Below are 22,057 nucleotides of genomic sequence, written 5' to 3' on the forward strand. Positions count from 1 at the left end.
GGAATGAGCAGCACAGTGTATTCAGCTGGAAGCTGCTATGTGAAAGCAGAGGACAAGAGACCTTCAGTGGTCTGCATTTAGCTGATCTACAGTTAAGTCAGCCCCCCAACTCCCTCCTCTCATCTCTTGTCAGGGGCTTCAGAAGGGGGGAAAAGCAGCCTCCAGAGGATTCACATGAGAGTGGAGCAAGATGGATCATCATGTGCCACGATAGGCCGGGATAAGCATCTGGTGAGGGAAGCAGACATTCCCACAGAGACCTCCCCTTCCCTTTCCAAGCCTACCACTGAGTAAAATAAAATAAACCAGCTATCCTGAGCTTGGCTGACGTGACACAGGCTGGAGGTAACCTAAGCCCCAAACCCGCTCTTCCACTAACTCTGCCAGAACACTTTAAATAAAGTTTTACCCTACCACTTAATTACTCCAGATGTTTTAATGCTTGAAGAGAGCCTGACTGTAAAATCTATCCATAAAAAACCCAGTGTGTGTATCGAGGAAGGGGAGGGACCTTGATTTGTGCATAGCAAGGATGGAATCTGTCCGTCATTTCCAGTTTAATTCCTGTCCAAAATTGAATACTAAAGTGTTTTTATTAGCAAGGAGCCTTGCACAAAACTTTCAGGTGGTAGCTTTTGTAGGAAAATGTTACCTAAAGTTGCCAATTTACATTTCGTGGGTCAAAACACAAAACGTAAAAGTCAATACTCGGCATGTGACTGGTTGGTGTATAACTTAGAAGCCCTTCACAGTCCAGAAAAAAAAACAACAAAAAAACATCCTACTGCACTTTAAAAGAACCACAGAGTGGTGACTACAACCTAGTTTATTGCTTCCCGTCATTTTCAATAGTTAGTATATCTCAAGTTAAACATTTATGTTGTAGCTTGAGCAAAGAGATGATTTAGTGGTCTAAAGTTATTTCATTAGCTTCACAGAATGATTCACTGAGAGGTTTCTCCAGGACAGAAACAACCACCAAATGCTACATTTGAATGATAAAATGTATTTTTTCTTTAATAAGTGTGTATAATGAACAGTATGTTCAATATCCTGGCATGCCTGAGCCAACAATACTGTTGCTCCACAAAACAGGGCTGGCTGCCAAAAGGGAGACAGTGTGGTAGGGATATGAGTGGTTTAGCAGTCACAAAACCTCCACCATAATCCTCCTCCTCCCCCAGGGAAACTGTTATTTATAGCGGTATGTATTTTTAACCTACTTTTCTCCTAAATAAAAGCCAAAGAGAAGAGAGGAGGGAATGCAGCTGACTGGAGGAGTGCATGGACAGAATCGTGGCATACTGAACAGAGCCAGTAACCGAGCTTGAATACAGCGATTACAACACAGAAAAGTCTGTTGCAGACTTTAGTGCCGCCATGCCAACTGAAGTTTTACAGTCAAAGTCAGTTTGGAAAACATCAACTGAACATTTTCAACAAGTGAAACACTGCCACCAAGCAAAATCCAAAGGGCTGCCAGCACTGGCAGCAATTTGAACATGAGCAAGCACATGACGAAATAAGACATAAAACTGAGGTACCTTATAAATATGAGCTGAATGCATATGAATTACATCATGAGGAGAACTGGAAGTCTTTAGTACTTAAATCACCATTGCAATCCGTTCAAGAATTTTAAGCCACATGAAGCAATAACTGCCTTCCCAGATTTATACTTTATGCATCGGCCCAGCACGGCCACATCCAAAGCAAATCTCATCCTTGGATGGAAGGAGGGGAGTTACTCTCTCATTGTTGATGCTATATGCAAGAGAGGATGCGTTCTAATAGCCTGCTCTTATTTAGATCCAGTTCACAGTCCGCACATTACCTTAATTCTATAAGCTCTGACAACAGATCTATTATCAAACCTTTTATCTCCGTGGCACACATGGGCTTCTAGGGGCAACTGTAACATCACAATCTCTAGAAAGGCAACAAGCCTCTGTAATTTCAAATGTTTTCAAAAAATCCATAAATTCAAAAACCTGTTTCTTGCGAAGCTTGCAGATCTGCTGTTCCACCATAGTGATCTCCCGGTCCACACGGTCCATGTTCTGGATCAGCTCCTCCTTGGAGAAGCGAGCTGGCACCAGATCCAAGTCCGGGTCCATGTGAACCGGGCTCACGGGGGAGATTGGCTCAAGTTTGCCCATGGCACTTCCACGCTCCTACAGAAGCAAAGAGAAAAGTGAAATGGTTAGATAATTTTGAATAGGCAATTAAACTTATATATGATTTGATGGCTATGTGGTGTGTTCACTGTTAAAAGTCAAACATAAAAATAATCTAATGAATTCTGAAGGGAGAGGGAAGAGTGGGGACAAAGAGAAATCAAGGATGTCAAAAAGGGGTTTATTATGGCTGAGTGGTGCATGTTTTGCTTTCCATTTCCCCTCCTGCGGAGAGACAGCCATCCTGTGATTGCTAGGCCTCTATGTAACCATACAAAAAAACTGTACAAACACAGGGGGTTTACATGCACAGCTGCACCTAATCGAGCTGCATTTTTAGCTCGATTAGGTCATATAATTGGACTACTGTCGTCTGACTAACATGTTTACACATAGTTTGGAGGTACGGTTTTAGTCGGACTAACCAGGTAAGTCGGCTACTCTGCCATCATGTAAACGCACTAAGTGTGTATCCTTTGGGAAGGTAACACAAGCCAGTAATTAAGTCCACTGGGTAATGAAAGCCAGTGTAGTGCCTCTGTCACTCGACCGCACTAATGAATGAGGTCACAGCCTCCGCAGCCAGAATTATGTGCAGCACTGGCAGATGGCACTACTAGTGGACTATGTCGCAAACAAGAAATGTTTTCAGGATGTAGAGGAAAGTTTGACACGTCATATAAGGCATGCGAGGTTCTTACTGAAGTGGGTAATCATGAAACAATTCCCCCTACGAAGCTGTCATGGTCACTGACGATGGAGGGGTGGCAGCACATGGGCTCATATCATCACACTATTCCCCCAATTTTACATCTTGCAATTCAGATTAATTTTTTCGATGTAATTACTCAGATAAATTTTCAAATTGTGTGAGTTAAATGTTTTTTTTAAATCACATCTTAGTTTCTGCTTCATGGCCCTTAGCCATCTCTCAGTGAAACAGTGAGTCTTAATGATAAACGAGTGCAAGCCGTCATTAAACCCCTAACTGCTCAAAAACACATCTCAACAAATATTATTTGTGAATGTACCCGATGACCAGAAATGTACATTCACTTTTTGAGTGACATCATAGACCATCCGCTGTTTCCTCACCAAGTGAAAATATGCATGACCATCTGCTGTTATAGCCACTACAGGCCAGGGTGAGGTTGATTGCCATTTCCGGAGCTGGTTAGCTTTACTCCAAATGAGGATGACTAATTTTTGCCTGTCAGACAGTGAGGCAACCTGACATCTCCCAGACAGTTTGATGGAGTGAAGTATGTGTTCTGGTTTACCCATGCCTGTACGCTGCCAATAAAATTCCTTTCTGTCTTTAAGTCAATTCTCTAACTAGCCACATGCAAAGCAAGTGTGGAAATGAAAGTGGTGCTGCATGCACCTGTTTATGTAACAACACCACATGCAAGTGCAGACTGAGGGCCCACCTAACAGGGGAAAGCTTGATTTTTCTGACCGAGGGCATTTCTTTATGCAGACGTGCAACACAATAAAGCATTTTGACTTCTAATCAAATGAAATTTAAGTGTGTAATGTACTCTGTTATCCTCAAACATCAGAAATGAAGGTTATGTAAGGGGGCTAATCTGGACAAGGCAGACCGTATCGTAACCCCAAAGACCTGCTGAGACCGACATGCCAGTGCACGACGAGATCGTCCATATAGAAGGAGAAGTTTTTCAAAGCCACTTAGTCACAAACATTCAGCTTATATATAAAGAATGGACAAAGCTCCTGGGATAGCTTCACTGAGTCAACATCCTTGAGTGCACATATTACTCCTATCCTAATGCCCAGTGCTACAGCTCAGCGTGTATATCCAGATATCATTAGACAACATGTGTATGTCACCAGAATCTCAACATGAAACATTCACTGCTTTCATTCTTATATTTGTGTATGGGCTATGATATATGCTTATTGTCAACCCACATGGAGTGAAGTGTTTGTGAGAGGTTTAAAAAAAAAAAAAAAAAAAGAGGGATTTGATGGCAAAACTAAACTATCCGTGAAAATTTGCCCTTCAGTCTTGTGCCTTGCATTGTCCTTGGTTGTTGTAATGCAGCAGCACCTCAACAGCTATCACACCTGTGACATAGTATGAAAAGGTCACAGGCTAACAGCTAAGCCTTTGGCCCAGAGCAGCAAACAGCTTATGTGCCCTTGATGACCGCCAGTCCCATTTAGAACATTCCACAACATGATGTCTCAGGATGCACATGCATCAAGTCATTTTTTATTACCTCTGAGCGTTGCAGCATGCCTATGTGAATGTGTCCTGTTTCGTAAGCACTAGATTGTGGGACTGAAACATGTAGTCTGAAGTCTATGCGTCATATATTCATTAAAAAGGACCAAAAAAATGAAAACCTCTTAACTGCAGTTGTATTTATCGGTCTAAATTGGGTGGGTGGCTTGTAAGGCGCTACAAACACCTGCACAAATCCTTTCAACTTTATGTTTCCTTACTTGAGCCAAAGGCTTATTGCAAACATGTGCAATGATTACTTGGCAGTTCTTGGGAAAGCTTCTAAATTTGAACTTTGGCTTCGTCATGGGAACCACCTATAATTTAAGTCTGCTGGTATGGAGCATTTCCATCATTTTCTGTTCACTGTTAAGAAGCTACAGGTAATCAGATAGAGCAAGGTTACGAGAGAGTCAATGAGAGAAATCGAGGTGATCGGGCAAGTAGTCAGTTGACAACTGGTTTCCTCATACAGATTATTTGGATTTTATAATTTTGCTACTTAATTCAAAATTGCAAATGGTGTAAGTCTCCTCAAGTCTAAATTCCTCTGGTAACAGCTTTCCCCACTGTAGGTATATCCAACTTATACACTGAAAAGAATTTCACAATAAATGTAGAAAATAAAAGGTACAAAATAAAGGTCACCTTGTAAAAAAACCCAAATCATGACAGCTGAATCATGGTCTACAACATCCAATGCTAGTTTAGTGTTTCATTGAGTCCCTGTTCATCAAAGTTACATGTTGTGCTTTGACATTTACTCTTCCTTTCTACTTTGTACCTTTGTCTCATTTGCCCCATCTTCCCCTCTATACTACTATCTGTTGGTGCATTTATTCCATACAGTGATTGCACGTGACACAATTTACGTAATTTTAAATTTATTCCATTTACAGCAATCTCTGCTCTGAGGGTAATTGCGGGCATTCCTGAATATTTATATTTCCCACAGAGCTCAAGACTCTGTGTTGTTCCCCTGTACCCTCTGTTGTATCTATTTACCATTCCTTGGTTGTAAGCCTCCCCTGGCAGTTTGAGACACTATGTTGTGTCAGGAACACCTCCCCATCAGCAGCTCTACACTGCAAGCAAGTCATTTTGATGTGCAGTTCACACAGTTTCATCCTCAGTCTTTTGAAATCTAGGTCAGCTCTATTATTTATTAATTGCTGTTTCACAACCTCCTTAGTCTTCCCGCTGCAGCTCAAGATATGCTGCTTAGCTGTAATGCAGAATCTCTTTCTATGATTTCTGGGGTGGTATGTCGAATAACATAAAAGAGAAAGTGGAGTCCTTACAATTTAGGGAGAAGAGAGGTCAATACCACTAAATCATGAATCAAAATTTTACTTTCTCCCGCTTATAGGTTTTCAGCTTCTGAAGGCTAAACTAGTGATTCTGTGAATACTGATACATTACTAACAACCAGTTCATTCAAAAACACTGTGATACTCCCAGCTTTCTAGCAACAGTACATATCAGTTCACATTATATAATCTGATGCTTGATGGGCAGCTGTTTGCATCCCAGTCAAGAGCCATTTATTTATAGCTTGTGTGCCGATCACTTTGTTGCACTATCTTACAAACTGCCATCGTCATTTGTAGATGATTTTATAGTAACTACTACTGACCTTTGCCACATCCTCAGCTCCTCCCAGAGGCAACTGTGGCCGATGAGAAGAGGGCCTCATCAGAGACTCTGGTCCCATCTCTAAACGAGGCCGTTTGATCTCGGCAAACTCCAACTCCGATTGGCCGCTAGGCTCCGGTAGATAGATGTGCTCATAGCGGATATGCTGTTCTTGGCCTCTGTAAGGAAGAGAACACAATCAGAGTTGATTAGAGTGGTAAGCTAGCAGAAATTTTTGCATGTACAATGTAAATACAGGCAGAAACTAATACAGGCATGCAACTGTGATACAGGCTGCGCATGTACATGAGCTGTTACATATGTTTGTCATGTAATAGTAAGGCTTTTTCTTTTCTTAAGAATTTTTTCCATTTCATAAGAATTTGGTCAGTCTACACACTCGAGATAAAATAAAATTTCTATATTAATATCAAAAATATGTATATATGCAATATCAACAAACACTAGTGTTTGCAAGTCTGCCAACGTGCAATATCTGTTTAAAATAAAAAAAATAATTCTAAAAAAAAATCAAGTTCCACAGATAACTGTTGAAACAGTTGCAAAAGCTATGTAGCAGTGCAGAAATAAAGCAATGACTTTCCCCAAAAAACATGCCAACGCTTCCATAAAACCCCTCCAATGGCGCCCAGTGCTGTCATACATGTTGCTAATCGAAAATGAGGCAACTGAAAATCTCTTCAGACTCAAATTGATCCAATTCCATTGCATGCTTTTGCTTCAGGTACTGAAGTTTGGCTTTTTTTTTTCCTCTCTTTTTTTTTAAAACTACCTTCACTCCGCATCGTAGCCTGTCCTGTGTCGCACTTGGCAAAATTAAACTTTTCAGATCACTGAGTTAACATGACAACCTTTCTTTGGTACCATTTAGTCATTTTTAGCAGCTGCTACTGCGATTACACAAGCTTGTTGTTGACTGGCACAGCTCAGACGTGCAGCCATCCCAAAGTAAATGGCGACAGCCTACATTACGGTTGTAACTACAGAAAGCTCCTGGCAGTGGCGCTTGAGTGAAAGCAGAGGAAGCACTAATCTCTATTTGGCAAGGTAGATATTTCATCTTGTTCAAAAACAAGTGCGATTAATTTGATTTATCGCCCAGCCTTATGAAACCGCTAATAAAGCCAAATTACAGTTCTGAATTATCATATCAGGTTTTTAGCCATAGTCAAAGAGAATTGAAAAAATATTTTAAACAGATATTCACACAGCAGAGGATCAATTCTGTCTAGAAACAAACCTCAATTTATACTTTATAAACACATCGGGTCATAGCACAATTTCTTTGCATTTATCTAGAAAAAGTTTCACAAACTCCAGGCTCCTTATGCATAATTTGCAATGAATGACACGTTGATGGCGTGGCCTTCGTCAGACTCAAACAACCAAAACCATGGCACTTGGCTCAAGTAGCACACCAGCTGCCGATTACTCAATCAAGCTCAATAAAAACAATAACAGGCACTGCAGCCAGTCAGTTCAATTAATCAATACATAAAAGTGAGAAAAGACCATCTCATCACAAATTATACATTTGAAAATTACAAATCATTTCATTTGAATAAATTCCTCATAGAGCTACAGAAAAAGTTAAAAGGGCCACCCTCAATAAACATCGCAAACAACTTAACATAAGAATCCATAAAAGAAAACTTTGCAAGAGTTAATAAAAAAAAAACACTTCAAGGCATAATCCACATTTCATCCATGGGGGGTGGGGGGGCAGAGTTCTAAAGTTGAAAATCCAGGAGTGTTCCCTCCTGGAAAGCAAAATATCAAAGTTACATCCTCCTGTAAGGAGTGATACCTTTCTAATACCATCCATCCATTGTCATCTTCCGCTTAGTCCTTACTAGTAAGGGTCGCGGGGGGGCTGGAGCCTATCCCAGCATCTACGGGCGAGAGGCAGGGTTCAACCTGGACAGGTCGCCAGTCCATCGCAGTGCCAACATACAGAGACGAACAACCACTCACACTCACATTCATACCTACGGTCAATTTAGAGTATCCAATCAGCCTCGTCCCCAAATTGCATGTCTTTGGATGGTGGGAGGAAGTCGGAGTACCCGGAGAGAACCCACGCAGGCACGGGGAGAACATGCAAACTCCACATAGAAAGATCCCGCGCCCGAGCCAGGACTCGAACCCGGAACCTTCTTGCTGTGAGGCCACAGTGCTGACCACTGCACCACCGTGCAGCCCTCCTTTCAAATACCATTAAGAATAATTCATGTTTTTACATCTGATAGTGCCTCTATGATCAGGGATAGGAATTTTCAGTCGTTCCTACATATGACGAACCACAAGGGCAATTTAAAAGATAGATGACAGAATTAGTATTACATGAAATACCTCCTTTTATCGCAATCTCTTTACCCATGTAAGGATGTTAAAAGGTCTTGCAGTGATAAATATAATTACGCGGACTACAGCCACCACTATGGCAGTGGTCTCTTAGGTTTTGGCCCCTGTCAAAAACCACAAGAGGTCGCACTTTTAAAAAAAGGCTTAAAATTAGCATTCCGATTCAAGTTTATGCCAGCTTTTTGTTAGCATTCCCACGGTTCTGCAACCTTAGAACACTGAGTTGTAAAACTGGTATGATCTTTTGAAATTAAGGTAGGTTTACTTTTTGAGAGATCTGACCTAGATCTATCATTTAATTTATTAGCGGCTTCATTTAAGACCTTTATTTTTTATAGAAGTGAAAAATGACTCAGTATGTGTTTAAGACCCTTCACAAAGACAGCATATACTGAACGTATTTATTCCATAAGAATATGTCTTTTTGAAGCCATGATTGGAGTAAATATACTTCTCAAATAAACCCAAATATTAGGTAATGAGGGTGAGAAGAAACTACCTGTAGGTAATTCACGGTTCCAAATGTAAAAAGGATCCTTCTTTTTGCCTTAAAATACCTTTACGTGCCAAATTCCTCGAAGCATCGGTTCAAATCCACTAATTAACAGGTTAACATGCAACTCACTAGCCTGAATGCATATATTTTCAGTAACCTCACAGCTGAGGCGTAGGAGGTTCACGGTGATGGATTTTGGGTCAAAATCTGATCATCTAGAAGGGAGGAGCTATTCCCTAAATGGGGTAAAAGAGGATAAGGGCCATGTGTGAAGTCAGATTGATGCACGACATTGTGCAATACCAGTTTCGACCTAAATAGAAGAGTATACTGTTTGCACACTCAAGTAATAGCAGGAGATTAAGTAAAAAGCAATCAAAATTACATGAGAAAAGACAATGAAGATCAATTAAATCCCATGTAACAAAAATCTAGGTCAAAACAAGATAAGTGACAACACAGATCACGTGGTCAATGACCAAAGATTTGACCAGTTTTGTTTTCGTTTATTTGCTTTAATGTGTTTTATAAGAATCCTTCTAATCAAACCCTTAACAGGCTACTACGGACCAAACAACAGCACATTTTACAAAAGCCCGAGACCACTCGTGGAGGCTGACCTAAATATCTATTGTTGTGTTCAAAATACACAAATGCCAGCTGGCCTGATTTGCTATAGACTCAACGTAATCACAGAAGACAATTTTAGTAACATGCAATTGGTTACCCAGAAGTGAAAGGAGAGGCAGGCAAATTGGAAACTATGACTCACTGTAAGACAAAAATCAAATGGTTTTAAAAATAAGTACATACTATGGAGCAGGTTTTGCAGTCCTTACTCGGTAACTACCTGAAAAATGGCTACATCCAAGTATTTTTGTATGCAACAGGAGCTGTGGCACTCCCTATACTGTACCCCAGAACTAGAACTGGTCTGGATGGCCTGGAATGCTAACAATTACACTAACAGCCACTGAAGGAGGGGGAAGCACCACACTGTAATGTGATCTAGTCACAATTTGCTGTGTGTGGTGGTGGTGCTAGTACAAACCACATTCTGTATGTGTTCATCACATTCACTAAACACCATTAGAACATTGGAGGGGAGACAGAGCCAGCCAAAAGCTAGAACACAGCAGTTAAGTAGATTCTTAGTGCGTAGTCACTGCTTCCAAATGTTAACTGCACTAGCTACTGATCTGGGAAATTTTATTATCCCACTTGTAAATGGTTCTCTGTTCTTTCAGCAGGAATGGTTTTCTGAAGCCGGCCCTGGAGGTAGATGCCAGAATGTCAGTAACTTCGCTGCCAGTGTCAAAATGGAAGTGGCTTCTGAAGAGAAGAGGGAAAACACAACCATAATTGCTGGTCCAGGCCCACAATGGCCTAGTGTGTGGTTTCTCTATGTACCAAGGAGCACGGATCGTCTCTGGGTTTAGTAGGGTGCTGGTGGAGTGGTTTAATCAAGACTATCCTCTGAGAATCATGTAGAGGAGTTATGTCATGTCATTAATGTAATGTGCAAGATTAAAACTGCATGCTAAAAGGGCCTCATAGGGTGTTGGGAAGAGAAATGATTCAACAATAGTAAGATAATATATTCTTTCGTATCCCTGTAGGGAAATTCTGTCCTGTACTTCCTCAGATGATAAAAACATGCACACTTCATGGCAAAAAAAAAAAAAAAAGAAAAAAGAAAAGGAAGAGCAGCACATAGCATCATGTACACTTATAAGCCCTCCATTAATAGCAACCCATTACACAACTATCATTGCCAACACCCTCAGTTACCTGTTATTCTAGAGAATTTTGATGGACACTGAATTAATATTTATAACAGTTCAGCATGCTCTGGGGAACCTTAAATCTTCTACCAGAAGGTGAGAGCTGGAAATTTTGCTGGAGAACGTGAGTTGGATCAGAAACTATTTTCTGTGTGTCTGATAATAGACTGCATATAGATTTTTTTGGATTGACGGGTAATTTTTAACCCCCATAATTTTCATAGCAGTCTATACCAGAAAAGCAATCTGTGATGAAGTTTGTTTTTCTGGCACAGCTGCAGTTACCACACCAGGCTGTTATCCTATATATTATAAGAGTTTCAGAGACTGTGCGGTAAAATATAGGGTTGGGCAGTAATACAGTATCCTGGGGTATTTAGAAATAGCAACAATGTCTGTTTCATTACAGTCATAAACACGTTCTGCTGCACAAGGGTATAGCTTTATAGAACCCATATTTAACAGCGTATGATCATTTTGGGGATTTCATTGGCTATACAAAGAATCAGTCATCACCACAATCTGTTCCAACTAGGTCAGGGTTTATACGAGTGAAAGGAGGTAGGCACTGCCCTTCAATGCAGACCCACTGGTTACTGTGGGCTCTGGACTGCACACGGAGGCTCATATTGGTTTAAATGTTAGTCTAAAGGTCAGACTGCAAAACCATTTTATGCAAACTGAGTTAGAACACGCAAATGTACGGGCTAATTTTAAATGATCTAAAAGAAATGTTGTGTTTTGGAAAAATATTATAGCTACTGTGTTTTCTAAGCCTGCCAGTGTCATTTTATTTTTACCAAAATGAGAAAAATGAAAAAAGTAATTTATCATACCAGCTGTTGTTGCGTATAGTGAAATGTTTTATTTAAATCAAATCACAAGAAACTTTCCACTGATGTGTTGCAGAAGTAATCATTTAGACAGCAGTTATGGAGCCCTACATAGCATAGTGGGCATTTAAAATTCCAACAGACAAGAGGTTAATACGCTGGTAATAATATATACCTCTGTAAAATTTAAGTAAAGTCTTGAGTGTCAAAAGCTGGATACTGCCAAACCTTACTGAAATAGTAGCACTCATCCACCTCATAGAGAAATAAATAGTGGATGTTTGGGTCAAACTGGTACCAAGGGGAAAAAAATGGCAAAATTTATAGCCAGATGGTGTGCCACTACTCCCCCTAAACACATTTCCCCCATTCACGCAGTCCCACACTTCCTCATCTCCATAGATAGCTGGCACTTACATAATCACATCATCAAGCTCTAGCCCACCCCCTTCTCCCCTTCTCCCTCTGTCCCTTTTTCTGCCTCCCTCTCCCTCTTGTGAGCGTGCAGAATAATCTGATCCCCAGGGAGGATTTGTCTGGAGGATGAGAGAAAGAGATGTGTGTAGAGCTGGGGGAGGAGAGGGAGTAAGAATGAGAGGGAAGGGGGGGAACAAAACACAAACACCAACAGCCCACAACAGCTCCATTAGTTTCTCACTGGCTGGGGTCCCATTACGACAAGAACAGAGATTGTGTGTGCTGATAGCAGCCTGTTATTGTGAAGGCATGATGGTGTTTGTGCGGCTGCCAATCTCTTCGTTGCTCCCCAGAGAAACAACTCTGCAGCTGCAAGGGGATTGCTTACAGAGAGAGAAGCCAGGCTAACTGCACCACAGCTGGGATGAATGAAACTGAGAAAGTACACAGAGGAAGAGGGACAAAGAGAGAAGTCCTAAGACAGCGTCCAAAATTCACTGGACGGGATTGCAAGTTTCCAGAATCACAAGGCATCATGGTTTTGTAGGGGGAAAAAAAATCTTACATCAACATAAATCTGTTCAAAAAAATTCAGCATTAATGAACTTATATTATTGTCTTTGTCTTACAATTATTATCATTATTATTGTAAATGTTTAATTTTGAAATGGTAATTGCCTCCACCAAGGAGATTCTGTGTTCTGTGCCAATTGAAGAATTACATGATATACGACCAGGCTGTAGTTCCCCAAACTTGTTGGAGGAGTCTGAATCATTGGGCGGCTGGATACAATAATAATTCATCCCTTTCATTAACATTGTAAGACAGCGCAATTCTTTGACATCATGTTCAGAGGTCAGAGTGGTTTCTGTTAAATCTGTCCTCAAAGCCACAGTTTACAATCTTAATACATCATGTTAGACAACATTTGTATGATTTAATACAAATCTCAAATAATTGAACGTCAATATACAAAGGACAGCAACTGATTCATTCATTTAAAAATAGAGGAAGGATATCAGGTCGGACATTGGGTGCACTGATTCATTCAGATACTATTCCTCAACTTGGGCTGGACCAGGAATCCACCATATTGTAACATGAGACCTGACACCTACCCAAACAGTTCAAATAAAGAAAGTCTCTCATTTAAATGAATACATTATCCATTCAAATTGCATGCATCAGTATAAATTACTCTTGATGTAATTAGACATAATGCCTAAAACAAAAATGACATTTATAATATTCCAAGGGAAAATTGAATTCTGTTATTTCAATTAGCGTCGGCAAATGTATATCAGATCAGAACTGAAAAAGGTGTGGATCAGTGCATCTTTATTTAAAAAAGGGTTATAAAATCATCCACAAGACACCTACTGAGAGCCATTTGTGCAAATATTTGGGACACCCGTTTGCTACATAATCAAATTACTGCACCAGATTTGTTTGCACTTTACTCTGCTCTGGCAAGGAAAGAAACCCTGTCAAATGGTTATGTTTCTCTAGTTTGTTTCTACTGGCTTTCTTGAGTAGTCTGGTGATCTCAGACAGATGGGAAGAGGCGGAGTGACTGAGATATTGCCTGGAGTAAAGAGGACGATGAAACAAACAACACGCACAGTGGCACACCACTGATTACACTGTTTTGGTTCTCTGTCCTGTAATTGGAGTAAATTTGGAACATTAACATCATAGCCAAGTTTCACCTTGCCTTCAGTTCAAGATGATTAAAGAGCAAATGAAGGTTACATCTCATACTTGGTGAAAGATAATGCCATCCTCAAAGGTAAACACACACTCTAAAACCATGATACAGCTTAGATTCTTGGTCAGAATGTGAACAGCCCAAAGGCTCCTAAAAATGGACACATGGTGTGCAGAATTACTGAGACTTATGAAAAGACAAGCACACATCCCGGAGGAGAACAGACGAAGGGAGTGCCAAGGCCAGAATTAACTATTCAGACTCTGAATGAGAATGCAAAATGAGAGCTTCAGATTTGATTCTAAACCGTGTAAAGGAGCGCTGAAGGCTTGATATATTCAACTCAAAGCCTCCCCACCCATAAACGCCTGCCAGCAAGACCAGGAAAAAGTAGGCTAACTGCTAGTCTTCCCCCATTGACATAATGGTTATTTTGTATCTGCTGAAAAACTGTTCCACTGTAAGCTGTTTGTCTTGCAAAAACAGGCATTATGTAAACTGACTGAATGAAAGGTGTCAGGAAATCAGGAGCTGGTTGGTAGCAGCTGAACAGTGTGGTGCTTATTTCTGTAGCAACCCATGACCCACTGTTCCCACATTGTAGACAAGGCTATGGTAACCATGAGGCAGGCCAATACACTGCTCTGTGTTTAAAGAATAAGACTGTAATCCCGTCTGACTCATACTTTAGGAAGACAACATAACAGCAAATCATTGTAGTCATTCTACTGTCTGCTGTTTGCCATTATTACACAACTGTGTACCCATTTCTAATTTGAAAAAAACTTTCTGAAAATCAAATTTTGAGACAAAAAAAATTAAATTACTGTATAACAGTGAAATGAGAAGAAAAACATATTTCTGTGACTTGTTCCCTGCATCATGCACAATTCATGGCCTGCACATAAATTATTTACAAGTGCTCGTCAGGAATCTTCAAAAAAGCATTGCTATACCAATAATAAACAACTTTGGTGGGTACGAGACTAGAGTCTTGAGACAATGTACTACATACAACATACAATACTGTGTCTGCCTCATTGTTGGTCTACTGAAGATGTTTGCCATCTTCATTCTTCATACACCTACATGCTCCATTGCTCCTCAGAGCCATTTCACACAACATAACAGAGTAATGGCTTTTGTGGATGCCAATTACACAAGGATCACATTGGAGGAAGGTTAACAGGCTTTGCTAGAATAATACTGCATAAAAAAAATGTGACCTACATGAGGCTTCCACTGGGTATGTTTTTTTTCCTCCCACACATCAAATTCAGCAAGAACAATATATAAACTCATTAAATGGCAGTACACTTTTGATCATGCTAATGGTCAACAGTAAAACACCAATATATGCTTGTGGTTTATCTAGATTTACAGTATTTTGCCTCTGCCAGACAGTCAAGTTACACACACAGTTCATTACAGAGAGAACTTTGATTGAATTGTATGAAGTAGTATCAGTGTACCTCTTCTCCTTGTGAGTTATGGAGGTGGAGTTGAATATTGCTCAGAGAGCTTGATTGTTTTATACCATTAGAGAATTATGTGAAATTTTGTTACAATCAGAATATGAATTTGAGTGATCACCAAAAATGTATTTTGTAATCTCATGGTAATCCTCACCTTTGACCACCAAACTCAAATTAATTATTCCTCGAGTCCTAGTGGATCAAACCTGAAGAAACCACTCTGCTCTGTCAGTTATTAGAAGTGACCACCCACCCATACACACACCCACACCTGTATGCATCATCACAGGACATGATGTCAACATCATGGAACACTTGATTCATCGATGCTTGACTGTCTTTCCTCAACCATTCAAAAAAAACAAAACAACAACTTCACTGCAATGTCTAGGGACTCGAGTTATGCACCCATTGAGTTTGAGGTTGATAGGATGAGTGGTTGTTGAGAAAAGCAGATAACAAGCATGCACGCGCGCACACAGAATTCCTTTCTTTATTGGGAGGGGATCCCTCCAGGCATTCCTGAGACGTTGCATACATGAGAATGGGGAGGATGATAAGACAGATACGCAAAAAGCATAATGTCTCCACCTACAGTTGTAGCCAGTGAAAAGGCATAAGAAAGCATGTATGAAGTCTTGCTAGTGGAAAAATAGCAAATTCTTATAGCAGTTGTATTTGCATGCTATGTTTCCTTTTAATATTAGAGTTCATACAAGCCATATTTCACAGTAAATCCCACTGCATTAAAAACAAGCGCCTACTATTTTATTCATTATAAAGAAACCTTATAAATGAGCATATTCACACCTACCTCTCATTCCCAGGCTGGAACTCTGAAAGTAAAGATGGCCGACGGCGATGGGGCTGAGTCAGGTGGGAGCTGTAGTCCCTGGCATGGTGAGAGTTGTAGTCAACCAGTCCCACTTCCTGCAACACAAATAGCAACACATATACAGTGTTGAGCCACTAATCCAACATGGATCCCTGCTCCTTGTGAATGATGCAAAAATATTAACAATGTTGTAACATTTTTCATGCCATGTCAATCCTGTTTTTTTCTGTAATATCAAGATCTTCCCTTTCAAGCTGTCATTCCTCTTAGATGTCTCTCGATTTCACACAAATGGGGTAAACCATGAAGCTACTGTCAACATGTCCCTCTACAAAACGGGATTATGCCCATCAAACCTCATCTTGTCATGAACGTGATGACAAGAGGGAGTGGTAGGATTAACTACAGGTGCAGCTGTGGGGAACCTAGGGGGTAAAACCTTTGCTTCTCCCACATACAAGAACCCTTGCCGACAATGGAGGTCACAGAGTGAACGTCTACATCTGCTAGAGGCCTCATTTTGGGGCCTCTTCTTAAAAAGGCACAGACAGCTTTGCCTCTGATACATAAAAGGACATAATCTTGATAATTAGAAGATGTGGGTGGAAGTAATGGGAAGACTCCACAATGACAACATGAACTTTAAACTTAAACAACTAATGAGGAAACCTTCCTGTGTGCACAACATTGTAACATGGGAAGATTTTTGTTGGAGAAACACCAGTGTGGGCCCCCCTGGGGTCAGTAGATCAGAGTTATGCCCCTGTTGTACTATAGATCCACCAAGAAAGCAGAGTCAGAACTACATATAGAGTACAATATCAACAAAGGCTACAGCCAGAAAACTTGGTGCACTAGAGGTGGCGTGTGGCAGGCCTCTTACCGTATGTGCCCGTTGTAGCTGGAGTGGTAAGGTTGCAGGGTTTGGCAGGTGCCGTGTGTCCACAGTCCTCCGGCCCGGTGGCACAGACTGGGGGTGAGAGGACATCCTGGCACAGCCTCTTCCTCTACAGGCAGGAAGTGGGTGTGGCTGCAGAGCAGATGCGGTGCATTATCGGCTTTTTGCTTTAGCCAGCAACCTGTAGGGACAAAAATTTCATGGTTGATAAACTTTCATTACTGTAAACAACAAAATACGTAGCTGTTACTTCGAGTACAATCGTATGTTTTAATAGCTGGCATCTCCAGTGAAACTAGAGATGTGTGAATGCATCCGGATATGTGCGCATAAACCACTGTATCAAACGGTGTTATTTTCCCTGTGCACAAGTATGCAAGTGTCAACGCAAATATTAATTCGTAAATGAATATTCGTCCATCCATCTATCTACAGTATTTAAGCAAGAGCAACCTTCCATTTCCTCTTTCAGCCCCAGAAATCAGAAAGTCATCTCCTCCCTGGCGCAGCTGCTCCCACTCCAATCCTGCTACTGAAGGAGAGAGTCCATGCACCTGCTAGATTAAACCCCTCCTTCACCACTTAGTGAATGGCCTACTATCCTCACACTGAGGACTCACAGTGCGAGACCAACCAAGTCAAGCAGCTAGCTGGTAACCCAAAAATACACTGAGTTTAATGGGGCTATAGAGGCAACATAAATAACTCATGACAGAGATGTAGTCCTTGAGAGTTGGGCAGTAGGATTTGACACCAGATAACACAGATGTAAGAGATGAGTGGTCTCAGCTACACATATTGTGACATGTATATATCCAGAAAGATGATATAGGTAACACAGGTACACACCAAGCTAGGAATATCCAGAAATATGGTAGTCCATAAAAATACCACTGAATTTCCGTCATTCTCTGTATCTTAACTCAAGCAACAGCTTAAAAGTGAGTCAGAGAGGTTAGATCAAAGTGGTTGCTAGCTTTAGGACTAATACCTTAATATGAGAAGTTGACAAGTAAAACACTTTGTAACTTAGATTGTTGGGTTCTTCACATTTTCTCAAGGACAAATAGCCTTAAGTGAAATCACTTATTTGTATAGTGCCAAATCACAACATAAGTTATCTCGTGACTCTCTACAAGTAGAGCAGGTCCGGCACCACACTCCTTCAATTAATTTACAACCAACAAATCTCCATGAGCAAGCACATCTTGCAACAGCAGCGACAAAAACACAAACAAGCCACAGCAATGCCGCAAAGTCTGTCCTACACACTCCTCCTCTCACTCGACCACATGTGCTAATTCTGCAACACCCGTGGAAACCCTGTTGTCCCCATTCTCAGTGCGTCTCTTTCAATAAAACCACAAGCAACTTCTTGCTGCACCTGCGCTTAGTGCAACCATTCTTCATGTCCAGAGTCTCTATGATACTGTTTAATACCAGAAAAAACAAGTATTGGGACATTAATTTAATGTTTCCATCAACTTGTAAACAAACTAGTGGTCCTTTATGATGCACCTAAACTAAGATACAATACCCCACTGGCATATCCTCTGAAAAAAACACGGATGTTCACGTAAGAGAAGGAGGAAAAGAGCAACAAGAGGACAGCTATAATTCTATTACAGTGACAATATGAACTGCGGCATATGGGGAGAAAAAAATAACTAAAATGGGTGATAAATTGAGGGTGCAAGGGACAACAGTTTTGAGAAAAACAATTAAAAAAAACACATGCACAGAAGTGTGCAGAGTTAAGTTTACATTTACCCAAAAATATACTATAGTTGCAAAATCATTATTAAACATTTCTATCAGGACCAAAATGTTCATAATATTTAAATTCCAGCAAGTTGGCTGACGTTACAGATCTTTGAGCCTTGAGCATGAACACGTTGATATCACATGTCATGTATGTATTATCACCCCACCACAGGAACTCAGGAGTTGCCAGGTGTTGGATTAACCAGAGAAATGTCTGAGAAGCATAAGGCTTTGTTCCATTATTTGCCTTGAATACTGTCAGACCAACAAAGGAGCGAGACAAAGGTCAATATTGCTTCAGAATTTCTACGCTGGTCTAAGCTGAAAGAACAAAAAGGGATAGAAAGCCATGACAACGTTCCACTTTTCTGCTGGACAGGTAAACTAACATTTGCTAACTAACAATAGCAATTGCACAAGTTAACAGGTTTAGGTTCTGACAGGATGATGTCACTATTCATCAGAGGTGATTGACATGGTACATCTCACGGCTATGCTCTGAGGCACATAAAAAAAATTCTTTGAATGCCGAGTTGATTAGAAGTTTAGATCAAGATGGAAGGAGGAAAAGTTCTATGTGACAATGTAAGAGGGTTCATTGTTTGGCCAAAAAGTGGCAGGAGCTTCAGTCATAAAGGTCAAGTAGAGCTAAAGTTGAGTTGGTGCAGGTATCAGGCAGTTGAAAAGCGGCTTAGAGGCCCTCCAAAATGCCTGTAATAGTAGTAGTAGGTGGACTAGTGCTTGTGACATGTGTCTCTGTGACTCTGCCAATGAATAAATTGGGACTGCTGCCATTTCTAAGGGCCTCTGACTCATGACGCCTCACTCTTACAGCTCATGTTTCAGCACTGTGAGGTGCACAAAAAAGAGGCATGGCTACTGAAATGTTGCCATTCACTAGAGTGCTCAGTGAAATCTTGACAATATTGTAAAGTGTGAATAAGACAAAATATCAATGCTGCACTCTTGCCATACACCATCAATACCAATTTCAGAATTTTTCAGTTGAGTTTAAAATGGATTCCCCCCCCAAGCAATGTAAGTTAAACACTTTGCTATGACAATGTTTTTGTTGGATATTGTGTTAATTCAGTTGTCAATTTATGCAAAACATACTTCATTTCAACTTTTTGATACAGCTAATGTACTGCATTGTGGAAGAATTGTCTCCTATGTATTATTGTGTTATCACTGTGTCGTGATATTATTGTCATTAAGGGCAAATGTTTTGTTATTTTTTTTTAATCATGATTTGCTCTGTGAGCAACATTCTCCAAACAGTGTGCATGTATCATAACTTTAGATTAATATAAAAACACCCAAAATACTGGGAAGGCACAATTTAGAGGAGCAGCTTCTAAACAGTCAAAAGTAGGCACACATTGCAATGCAACGTGGAACTTAAGAGCCAACTCTACTCCTCACTTCTTCATACTTACGATCAAACATGCTCTCTCTTGACTGCAATGCTAATGTTGTTAACGATGTTATGCACACAACCTACATGCTAAGTTACTCTTCAAATAAGTTTGTTACGTGTATGACACATTTTATTGCCATACACAAGAGCAAGGTATCTTAAGAGTCAATTCACAAAGACAAAAATCCTGGATATGTATCCCTGCAGGAAGTCAATATCTTTACAACTTCTTAAAGGAGGTAACTTCCTTGCTGGTTTTCCATAATAATCTTGATTCTTTATAAACTTCTACATAAAACCTGAAAGAAAGGCACTAGGTCAGATTCCCAGTCACTATAAAATGTGTAATAGCTCATTAGCTCTATTGCCAGGTCTGCACTTCTGTTCATAGCAATCAATGCTGAGGTCCCTTCAAAGGCCCGCAAACTAGACAGTGTTTGAGTAATATCATCTGCAAACGGTAGAAACAAGTTAATTGTTTTTCAGTATGAACTCACAACACCACATGTGATGTCTCCATCACTGGCATAGTAAACCATCTGGTAGAGTGCCAGTGCATCAACCTCCATTGTCGGACGCAAATGTTGACTCATTTGGTAGTACAAAGGGGGGCACTATCCATCCTTCCTTCCCGCTCAACTGTCACAAACACAAAGTGTCACTTAATTTCAGTTATGCAAAAGGCTTTATTACGAAAGGTTGGACAGGGCTCTGGCTTCAACAGAGGAGCTCTGTAAACACAGGCTCAGAGGCCACAAGATTGGAAAATGTTACTGAAAATCTCAAACCAATGATAGACTGCCTTTCTCTCAAGTAGTGTAAAACTTTGACTTCAAATATTTTCATAGCACTGTTGCTCACTGGATTTGGTCAAATAAAAAGATACATAAAGGGAAGTGAGCTAGCTGTTGTTGAAAGACCAGATGACAAAAAAAAAACCTCATGACATTGACATAGCATGCAAATATGTTATAAAAGGCAGAAAGAGGCCCGGCAATACAAAGCAAAAGTGAGATAAGCTGATCTCCTCAGAGGCCTCTCTTTGATGACTGCCCAGTCCACAGACATTCCCAAGAAGGATGAAAACAAGTCTGAAGGCAGTCACAAGATCTGCAGAGGACAAAAAACCTGAATCAAGACGAGAGGGCCAACACAATGAGAGAGCTTTGACATAAACTCTGAGGCGAATGGTTCCTTCCAGACAAGAGGCTAAACACATGCACTGGCACTGCTACAGACACCCACAGGCAAGTCGATGGCTCACTGCCAACACTGTCAATGAACTCAGTCACCTCTCTCTCTCTCTCTCTCTCTCTCTCTCTCTCTCTCTCTTCTCTCTCTCTCTCTCTCTCTCTTCAGCGGTGTGAGCCAATATTTCATCCTGCGCCCCCCCCCCCCAACACCCTCCCACTCCATTTTAGGAATGGCTGTGGAAATACTAGCAGAGTACCGAGACCGCTTCCAGCCAGCCAAGGAGAGCAGGAGTCTGAGTTCAATAAACAATTTAATTCTACTGACAAGGACAGTTATTGAAATATCTGTCCATCAGACTTGATAGTCATGTTCTCAAAGGATGTACATCGCATTCAACAGCTTGCAGCAAAAGTCTAGCGAGCATGGCTTGGGCCTTTTATAGCTCAGAGTATGACTGACCTACCACTGTAACAGCAATAATGACACAAAAAGACACATCAGCAATGACTCTGCAATTATGTTTGGAGAAAAGAAATTGCGGCTAGAGTTTGCATCCAACTGTTCCGTTGGAGCCCCTGCACCCACAATCGACACTGGTGATAATTATTCATTCATTCATTTTCAACAAGAAAGCTATATTTCATATCTTTAGAAACCAATGTTACACTATCTTGCACTTAAGACGATTGACAAATCCAGTAAGCCTTAATATGTGCAAGAGCCATGATAACATTCAAAAGCTGTCAATCTCAAGGACAACTCAGATTCCTTAGCAGAGAAAGAG

The 22,057-nt window shown here is 40.6% G+C and overlaps 1 protein-coding gene across 6 annotated transcripts in view; it reads right to left on the bottom strand.

Moving 5' to 3' along the window:
• The window catches only part of ncor2 (nuclear receptor corepressor 2), a 95,062-nt gene that overhangs the window by 53,862 nt on the left and 19,143 nt on the right, over window positions 1–22,057 (bottom strand). For all 6 annotated transcript variants that reach the window (XM_086207280.1, XM_086207279.1, XM_086207281.1 and 3 more), the window contains exons 2-5: window positions 16,881–17,076; window positions 15,977–16,092; window positions 6,065–6,242; window positions 1,992–2,174 (exon numbers count right to left, since the gene is read on the bottom strand). In XM_086207280.1, the coding sequence (XP_086063406.1) occupies window positions 1,992–2,174; window positions 6,065–6,242; window positions 15,977–16,092; window positions 16,881–16,985 (582 nt within the window). In that variant the 5' untranslated portion in view covers window positions 16,986–17,076. The remainder of the gene's footprint in view (window positions 1–1,991; window positions 2,175–6,064; window positions 6,243–15,976; window positions 16,093–16,880; window positions 17,077–22,057) is intronic.

This window comes from Aulostomus chinensis, chromosome 6 (genome assembly GCF_037954235.1).
Source record: "Aulostomus chinensis isolate RoL2024-O1b breed Wild chromosome 6, RoL_Achi_v1.0, whole genome shotgun sequence".
In the NCBI taxonomy this organism is placed as follows: Eukaryota; Metazoa; Chordata; class Actinopteri; order Syngnathiformes; family Aulostomidae; genus Aulostomus; species Aulostomus chinensis.